Genomic DNA, 10,000 nt, shown 5'->3' on the forward strand with positions numbered 1-10,000 from the left:
TGAAAGAGCACAATTAACTGGGTGAGAATTTTTGAGAAGTGGTGTGACGAAAATAGCCTTGAGAAAAACCTGGAGATGATTCTTCCCGAGCAGTTGGATAAAGTACTCGAGCGATTTTACAATTACGGTCGTGAGCGTAATTTGTCACCCACGACATTAAAAGGTAATCAAATGGTTTTCTCGTGAAATTAGGAAATATTTTCACTTGTGTTTTGTCAAAATTCTGATAATTTCCCGAGCCTGCGCGTGAAATTATTTCCCAATTTCACTCGTCGCCATTTGATTACACATACTTCATAGCAAAATGATCAACTGCGACGACGTTAATAGCTTTGTGATGCTAAGGGGATATGATCAAGTTGCAGGGGGTTTGCCAATATCCCCATGTACAATCTTAAAAAAAATAAATTACTGAAAATGTGCAATTCAGGCACATTGCCCATGCAAGCATAGCGAGTACATATAACAGATCAAATGTACAATTTTGTAGCCGGCAATAAATGAAATTGAGCTTTCTCAATTTAAATTGTTAACCAAGCGCTCTGTGAAAGAGTAGCCAGAGTGACATACCGGTAAATTAAATTTGCGTGGTTAGAATGGGTGCAGCCATCCCGAGAGAGCAGAAGAAGCATCTAAAAAAACTTCTATAATTGTAGAAGGTCTTCTATTGCAAAGCGCAATTTTTGCAACCAGAATTTTCCATCACTTGGGCACAAGAAAAAAGAGACAAAAAGAACGACTTGTGCAACTTAGGCTTTGTGGGTATGTTTCAACAACTGCAACTGAATTCAAATGCCATAATCATAGGAAATAGAGCAGATAACAGGTCAACACGAAAAGTTATTCCTAAAAAGTTCTTAAAGTTCATTATGAAAACGACTACAAAATGGGCCATAACATTGTGTTTAAAATAAACCAGACGTTTCGAGGGTGCTCCCTCTTCTTCAGTTGTTTCAAAAGTAACTGAAAGCGCGCGTCATAACCTTCAAGTAAAAACAAAATATAACAAATGTGTTGTGTAAAGCACTGCTGAAGCCGGAGCGGTTAACAGAGACTAACATTTCCTCAGGAGTGTGACCCGACGATGAAAAATGGCGGCTTACGGGGAGATCTGTTGCGATACCAAGTTGTATATTTCAAGTATCAATATTTGGGTGCAAAACGTATTAGCAACATGCACGGAAGATGTGAAGAAAGCAAACACAGATGTTAATTTGGAAAGTATGGAAAAGGTAGATACACCAAAGAAGCAAGGAAAATGGGGAAGACTGTCAAGTAAATCCGCGAATGATTGCTGTAGATTATGCGCATGTTATCTGAAATTGCAATTTATTATTTAAAAAATTCCCTCAAAAAATCAAAAATCAAAAAAGCGAAAGAAAGAATGAGCCACCGATCGACGATGCAAACGAAAGAATCATCACATCTCAAGCCAATAACTCTTAAGAATTAAACTACTGAAGCAAAAGTTCCGATCGTGAACCCAAGTTACCGTGTTGATGTGTTTACTCTGTTTGACGAGAACTAAGTCAATGATTTGAAGAACCTCAATGTGCGAAGCGAGCACCGAGACCCTTAATTTGCTTCTGATTTTGTATTTAAGAGGTCGAGCCCAGACGATCTCGCAGCATATTCCAAAAACATTTTAGTTCACGAAGCTGAGATTCACCAGAGAGTAAATTAAAGGTGAAAATTTCATTTGCATTGTCGACCGCAGTATCTGCGAAACGATCACAAGGAACGTTTTTGATGTCTTCAATATTTATTCTTTCACCAAAGTGAAGATCGTGTACATCAAGCTTTTACTAAAAGCAGTGGGAAGAATAACCATAACATCTTTGCAACTCCTTTGCTGCAGTCTCCTACTCTTTGCTGAGCAAAATTTCCGTTCTTTGTTGATGTTTAGATAAGCAAGAACTTTTCATATACTTTCTTCGATGGTCGGCATACGTCATTGATTTTCCATCACAGAAGGAACGAACTTGACGAAGGTTTCAATTGACATTTGATTGACGTGTTCTTGTTATCAGCCAATCAGAAATTTCCGTCCGCTCAGTGACCAGTCCCCATTCTCCACAGCCGCTGGTTAATTTGCCTCTCGCCAACAAATACCACCAGCTACGCAGGCTACCTAATCTTTTCATTTCACTCGTAGTTGTCTGTGTCACGTGACATTTCTTGAGTAATGACGTCATAACGCCTGTTTTTGACATTGGGGAACGCCTACCCTAAAAAATTCCGTCAACTTTTTGCTTGAAACTGCTTAAAACAACCATTAACGTATAATTAAACTTAGAATGTGGCATCGTTCATTTTCATTGTGAATTCTATGGACACTTATGTGACTTGATCTGTTTTTTCTTTTATTTTTAATTTAAGCATCGATAGGAGTACTGAGAGCAAGGAACAAAACACGTTGATATAAGATGACTTTTCCATCCTTGTTTCCGATAAAATAGTTAAATTAGCCGTTAAAAAGTCACGTGACACATTTCACATGAAACAGTGAGTAGAAAGCTAAGTTAACGTTGATTGGATAAACGCTTCCTCGTAAAACAAAAATAAGCCAATTTATGAGCTTGGTCAAGCCTTAACACACTGGAGTCAAGAGTCACTTTGCTTCTGGCCGTGATCCTGTGATGACGAACATTTTCGACGATATCAACGAATATTTTCGACAATATCAACGATAACAGCCTGAATTTTTCATCAAAGGTAACCAATTGAACAAGCGCCAGGAAAGATGCAGTCAAAATGCCGCCAGCAACGATATTGGCAAGGTATTCGAACATCAATTAAAGAGAAGTCATAAGGCGCAAGTATTTGTACAACAATAACAACAACAAACGCTGCAACGTGAAATTTCAGCTACATTGTCAGAGCAATGAGCCATTAGGTCTTCTGCTTTGTTTTACAGTCGAGCTCTCTGTGACGGTTGGCGAGAAGTACTTTTCGAGAATCCAATTTTTAAATTTCGGTGTGTATTTGGCTGGTACTTAGAAAGCATACAGATCATCGTTTTTGCAAAATAACATAACAGACATAACAAGAACCGGTAGAGTACAAGCACCCAAAAGAAGTACGCTTCCCAAATGTTTGACATAATTATTAACACGAGGTTTCCAAACCAGAAAAAAACAGGGGCACTTGCCATTCAACGAGACTAGTACTGTCGAAAATTTCTGTTGGAAATTCGATACAACAAGATCTTTCCTCAGAAAAGATCTTCGAAAACTTACAGCAACTTCTTGAAACCGCACCAGGCTTTTTCATGCTTGAAGTCACAGCACATCCACAGTAGTCACACCCAAGTAGTTGAGCTTTAACGTTATTTTGGGTGAAGAGTTTACGTTGGTCTTTGTCCTGGTATAATAATTGTGAATACATACTGTAAAGTATATAAACAAACTCTCTCTCGAATCCAAGGGCAAGGGGTGACAAAACGCCAAGTGAGGAGAGCATAATTGTTGATTATATATTTAAAGTGCCCCTGTGACCAAAAAATCAATTCATATTTTTCTTTGGATTTCAAAACTATGTTAACAAAACACTAAGTGACCCACGTTTTAAGCCTTGATTTCAAAAAGACACCTCTTTATTTTAACTGTAATTTTCCTATTTAATGGTCCGCCATTACTAACATTATGTTCTTGAGAGAGCTGGATCGAGGAGAAAATGACGTCAAAGGCTCACTAGTTTATGAATGCAATACGTGTGTACGCCGCAGAATTAATATGCAGCACGGGGGTTTTGGGCTTTCAGACTTTTAAACTCACGCTTTGCATATATAATAAGCTGCGTTCACACGCTGAAATTTTAAGCTAGTGAGCCTCTGACGTCACTTTTCCCTGGATCCAACCCTCTGAGATCCAATCGGTCAGTTTTGAACGTGAGTAATGGCGGACCGTGAAATCCGAAACTTACACTCAAAGTAAACGGCCTTTGGATGAAAATCAAAGCTCAAAATTTTGCCAGTCAGGTGTTAAGCAAACACACTTTCAAAATCTGAAGGAAAAAAGGAAGTGGTTTTTTTGATCACAGGGGCACTTTAAGGTTAAAGTGGACTAAGACAACAAGAACGCCGCATTCTTCAATAGTAGACTCAGTATTCTGGTTAGTATGGTTGAAATGGGTTTGACTGTTCAATGGGAGGATGTTTTTTCTCAACTAACTGGTCGTTGAATGAAGGCGAAGTTGAAATTGACCCTGTTTTGATGGCAGCCTCACTACTTTTCTTATGCTTATGCAAACTAGTGAAAACGAAATTATCAAGGTGTACAGAGAAGCAGTAGTCTTGCCACTTAAAGAGGCGGCAAGCAAGAGAGGCACCAATGCGATATTGCTCCATTGCTCACCCTATTACAGGAATATCTGTAAGAAAAAAGGCACTACCAGAATAAATTCAGGCCTAGTCACGGAGCACTGAACTGCAAATTGGCCTATTTCAAAGGTGGCTAACTGCATTTTCATTTCTTCTCACCTTTCAGTATGGCTACGGTTACAAAGGCTCTATTTTTCACCGTGTTATCAAGGGTTTCATGATACAAGGTATGTTTTAAGTTTCTAAATTCAAACTGCCTTTTTTCATTATTTTGTTTTTTATCCACGTCTTGTCCCAAGCACAAGGTCGAATTTCTCGCAGCGAACAATGGCAAATTACGGAACGAAAGTAGCTTCAAGAAATTCTGCAGAAATCGGTCAGAAAGTTGTCAACACATCCATTCCATGCACAGAAAATGCCCAACAACCAATGGCAGCTCCAACATTCCTTTCTTTGATAGAGATCGACTTCATGTAAAATGTAACCCTACCTGTGAAATTTTGCTTGAAAACCGGGGTATCTTTGACCCTCCTGCTAGGGTAGGCCTCTCTAATGTTATCAAGGAGTTAACTAGAGTCACTGATACTTCTAGGGGTATCATTGATCTATCTGTAGCTAGTCTTAAGTCTAAAGTTCTTAAGGCTGGCACTTTTGATACTGGTATTGCAGACCATAGCCTAAACTACAGCGTTTTAAAGTTATGTAGAAAGAGAGAGAAACCAAAACTACGGAATGTTACTGATTGGACGAATGGTGATGTGAAAGAGTTTAAAGACGCTTTAGCTATGGTTTGTTGGCACCTGTGCAACGTTTTCGATGAAGGTGATGATAGTTATTGGCTAGCAGAGTCACTATATAGAGATATCTCTGAAAGATAGATAGATGTTTATTAAACAATAATACATAGCAGCCTTAAGGGTGAATTGCGTATTATACAAAATTGATATATGGAAATGAAAAAAGGTAAAATCTATACAAAAATTCCTATATACATTGCATTATTACTATAAACTATTAAACTATTATTACTATTAAACTAAAGTTAATGAATGAACAATACAAAATATTAAGGAAGGCACAAACCACAAGCAATCCTCAAGAATGGGCAATGTATAGAAATCTGCGAAACCGTGTTACTATACAATTGAGAAAAGTGGATGCAAACCATTAATTGGAAAAAATTCAAAACACGAGTGGTTGTAATAGAAAAATTTGGCATTTGGTTAAAAATATGACTGGGAAAGTTGAAAAGTCAACACAAATTGGTCCAATTAGAAATGAGCGTAGGGAGCTAATTTTTGAAGATTTAAAGAAGACCAGCACCAGTCCTTTAATGATTTCTTTTCATCTATTGGTGAGAAGCTAGCGATACCTTTTAATTCTAAGAAGGTTAACATTTTCCTGCTTTTCATCGTGTTACCCCATCAATTTGTACCTTTGAATTAAGTGAAGAGCTTTCTCTAAACAAATTTAAAATGGTGAATATTCGAAAGGTACACGGTGTGGATAATATGTCAGCTAAGGAGGTTAAAGTCATAGCAGAGGAGTTCCGTCATTGTATTGCAAATTTAGTAGACAAGGTTATAGGACGAATTGTTATCCATCTCAATGGAAGATAGGTGGAGTAAAGAAGATTGTTCAAATTATAGACCTATTACCATCCTTTCTATACCAAGCAAGATCACTGAATCTGTTGTTTGTGATTCTATTGACACCCATCTAAATAGAGTATTACAATGTAATCAATCGGGTTGTAGATAGAGAATATCCACTGACTCACTCCTTTTATATACAGAAAAGTGGAAGATTCTGTTGGGTTTCCGGAAAGGTAGTAGGTGTAATCTTCATTGATTTCAGAAAAGCGTTTGACTCTGTGGATTACAATATCTTGTACTACAAAATGCAGGCCTGTGGTTTCAGTAGGAACCTGTCACAATGGTTGGGAAATTATCTATATAACCGTCAACAATTCATGGAAGTGAATGGCGTAAAACCGAATTTGCAATTTATTTCACACGGTGTACCTCAAGGTTCCCTCCTGGGTCCTCGATTATTTGCTATATATGTTAGTGACTTTTCAGAGTCAAATAGTGAATTACACTTGTTTGCTGATGATACAACAGCTTTTGTCTCTGGATTAAGTATTTGTATCTTTGAATACAATGTTTAAAGAGTTAGTTAGTTGGTGCGATGGAAATAAGCTTACGACACGCGAGGGAAGTATAAGGCTATGATTATTTCCAGGAATCGATTCGTTGGTCCTTTTCAACAAGTGAGGTGTCGTGATTTTTCTATTGAAATTACTGATGTGGCAAAGTCTCTTGGGTTACTAATTGATAGCAAGCTGACATGAGAAACCCACGTAAGAGAAGTCATCATTTGCTGCTGAACTGCGTATGTTAAGGCGAGTTGGATATTTGCCAGTAAAACAACAAGAGGATATGTATTTTTAATGATCCTGCCCAATGTGTTTTATTCTTTGTTAATCTGGGGCATCTGTTCCACTCCTCTTTTCGAAAAAGTTGAGGCTTTGCATATTTAGGCAGCTGGATAAATTCATAAGTTGTCTTATTATATGGCTAGCTCCATGGGCGGGCAAAATGAACCAAAGTCCGTGCTGTGATTGGCGACCCGAGCGGGCAAGATGTAGCAATCCTGCCCGCTCGGGATTTCTCGCTTGGTCCCGCAAGATCAAAGGTCATTTTTGGGTATTTTATCTCATATAATAGATCCTTTATTCACTGACAGCCTTCGTCTCGGTCCACAAACACGCACAAAAAAGAACTTGGCCAATATCCAGCCATCTGCCATCTTGACCTCTCGCTTGGCCAATAACCCATATATCTAAGCCTACTGATCATTCGATCCTTCAGACTGCTAATTGGCCCAGTGTTAGCTATATGTATAAGAAAAAACGAGCTGTTGAAATGTTTAAAACAATGAGCAATGGAGGTCACAGGTTATTCTCTAATTTCCAGTGTTTTAAGTCTGAAAGAAAGGGAACTTTATCAAAGATTACACGGATGAATACTGAACCAGGAAGAAACACCTTATTTTTTAGGGGGCCTGTAGTTTGGAATAGTTTAGAAAAACCATTAGGGATCTGATCAGGTCCATACAAACTCCTTCAAGGCAAGTCTGAAGAAAGGATACAAACGTAAGCTTTGAGAAAGGTAGCTGCACGAATTTAAATAAAGATATTGATACTTTTATATATTTTAAAATCATTTTAATTGCATTTTTGCCCCCGCAGGGCCAAAACTCAAGGAGGCAACCTAGAAGCCCCCTCGTAAAAAGGGAAAATATGAAAATTAATAAGTAAATTGTGGAGGGAAAAGCAATCTCGATTTGCTCAACCGAACGCGCAAGGTGGTATCGGTATTGCTTAACAGGGCGCGCAAGGTGGTAACGGTATTGTTCACCGAGTTTGCGAGGTGTTCTGGGAAACTTGAGTCACGATGAAGAAAGTCTCAAGGACCATCGATATCGAAGGTTCAGCATAGCGATTGAAGGTAAGTAATTTTCGAATATTTGCAGCGATTTCTTTTACTTTGAAAATCAGAGATTACAGTATCTGGTAGAAAATCATATTGCCTGGGTCAGAAATCGATTTTTCAGGCACAAATCATAAACTGGGGCATATCTCAGACCATCTTCAGTTAACGATTTTAAGGTGTTCTAACTGTTACAGCCCGTACTCGATCTGGAAGAGTGACAAAGAAGCCTGAGAGACTGGACCTATGAATAGTTATACTAACCCCACCCTAGTGTGTAGGACTTAGAGTGCCATGTGACTTTCGTTGTTGTTCCCGCTCTTGTTATCGAAGGTTTTTGTACGTCGTAGCATTTCACTCGTATACATCCCCTTTGTAAATCGATGTGTAGCCGAGTCCAGTGGATTAAAGTTGTGTTACGCTTCAGTGTCTCGTCGTAAATCCTAACATGGTCCTTCACAGCCGGAGTCAAGGAGATATTTCAGCAGTAAATCTGTAATTCTTCGCAAGGTCATCAGTTGCAACCACATGGCCAGCGGTTCCTCGAGCAAAATGGAAGACTTATCTCAACTCACAGTCGACCAAATTCGTGAAATGCTTGGAAAAAAGGGATTGCCGACTACTGGAAAGAGAAAAGTCTTTGTGGAAAGGTTAGTGAACGCTCAGCATGATTCGAAGTCAAATGTTATTGCACCAGAGTTAAAGGAAGGTTCGAATTTAGCCGAGGCTTCGAAGGAACCTCTTCAAGTGAAAAGTGAAGTTGAAATTCAGGAGGTTAGTTCAATTAGACGTAAAGCCAGAGCCTTGCAAATGGATATGGATGCGTTGATTCAGGATTTTTTGTATCTAAGTCAAGATGCAAGCAACAAAATCAAAGTGCAGTTGAGAATTGAAAGGCTAACTGTGTACCGTGAGAATTATCTTCAACTGAGAAATGAATTAATCGCGCTTGTTGCAGAGGATATGATGGAGGAGGAACTCCGAAGATGGGGAAAAATTCTGAGTGAAGTAGATAAAGCTGTGGATGCTGCTCATGAATTCCTAAATAAAGATTGCGATGTGGGAGATCACTCCTCGAAGGATATTGCATACAGTGACAGGCGTGTATTCTCAAATCTGAAATTACCGAGAATTGAGTTGCCAAAGTTTAATGGCGATGTGTTGAAATTTCAAAACTTCTGGGATCAGTTTGAAGCTGCAGTGCATAACAATGTTGATTTACCAAATGTTCAGAAGTTTACTTATCTACGCTCCGTGCTAACTGGAAATGCCTTGAAAGTAATAGACGGATTTGAAGTAACCGGAGCAAATTATGAAGCAGCTGTTGAATGCCTTAAACACAGGTATGGAAGAAAACGTATGATCATCTCATTTCTAGTGAAATCTGTCATCAAGATGGATACTAAGTCAGTTGTTAATGCATCCTCCCTCAGAGATCTCTATCATACCTTTATGAACAGAACTAGAGCTTTAGAGGCTCTTGGAGAAGATCCAATGAGCCATGGATGTATTTTGTTACCCCTTTTTGAGACCAAGTTACCACCACAGTTATTGGAAAAATGGGAGTTGACACTTGCAGACACTCAAGAAGATGAAATAGACCTTGAATTGTTCTTTAAATTTCTTAACCGACAAGTTGTGTCCAAAGAAGCAGGAGAAAGAAGTTCAAATGGGAACATCACCCCAGGCAATCACAGTTTTGATAAAGGTGAAGAAAACCGAAGAAAGTCTTCATCTCCCAAAATGGGTGGTGAGAATGAGATGTATACTGCTTCTGCACTACTTGGTGAAACACGCCCTCCAACACAGCCAAATTCTAATTTCTGCAAGGCAGATCATGACTCACAAAATTGCCCAATGTTTAATGAAAAATCACTTGATGGCAGATGGAAACTAGTGCAAGAGAACAAACTGTGTTTCAATTGTTTAAAACCTAGCAACCACAAGCACTTCTCCAGAATTTGTCGCCATCTTAAGTGTTCTGTAGCGAATTGTGGTCACCGCCATCACTGGTTATTGCATGTGCAGCAGTCAGTTGTTACACTTCGGCACCTAAGCAACACTAGTTTAAGTGGATTGGCTTAAACTAAGCCTGCATTACCTATGAGAGAAACACTCCTACAGACAGCATTGGCCAGGTTAATTGTTAAGGGTCAAGAAATGACAGTCCGTGTTTTACTAGATT

General features: G+C 38.8%; 2 protein-coding genes across 2 annotated transcripts in view; both read left to right on the forward strand.

Annotated features, from left to right (window-relative positions):
- Positions 1 to 10,000, forward strand: part of LOC138039056 (peptidyl-prolyl cis-trans isomerase B-like) — a 48,310-nt gene that overhangs the window by 7,942 nt on the left and 30,368 nt on the right. Inside the window, exon 2 of the mRNA XM_068885217.1 lies at positions 4,488 to 4,548. Coding sequence (XP_068741318.1) covers positions 4,488 to 4,548 — 61 coding nt within the window. The remainder of the gene's footprint in view (positions 1 to 4,487; positions 4,549 to 10,000) is intronic.
- LOC138038297 (uncharacterized) lies at positions 8,324 to 9,900 on the forward strand. The gene is made up of 2 exons (XM_068884087.1): positions 8,324 to 8,465; positions 8,774 to 9,900. The coding sequence occupies exon 2, from the start codon at positions 8,779 to 8,781 to the stop codon at positions 9,898 to 9,900; it is 1,122 nt and encodes a 373-aa protein (XP_068740188.1). The 5' UTR covers positions 8,324 to 8,465; positions 8,774 to 8,778.

This window comes from Montipora capricornis, chromosome 2 (genome assembly GCF_036669925.1).
Source record: "Montipora capricornis isolate CH-2021 chromosome 2, ASM3666992v2, whole genome shotgun sequence".
Classification (NCBI taxonomy): domain Eukaryota; kingdom Metazoa; phylum Cnidaria; class Anthozoa; order Scleractinia; family Acroporidae; genus Montipora; species Montipora capricornis.

Excerpts from the sequence above, each read along its gene's own strand:
- LOC138038297 (XM_068884087.1), top strand. The coding sequence starts at position 8,779 with ATGATGGAGGAGGAACTCCGAAGATGGGGAAAAATTCTGAGTGAAGTA.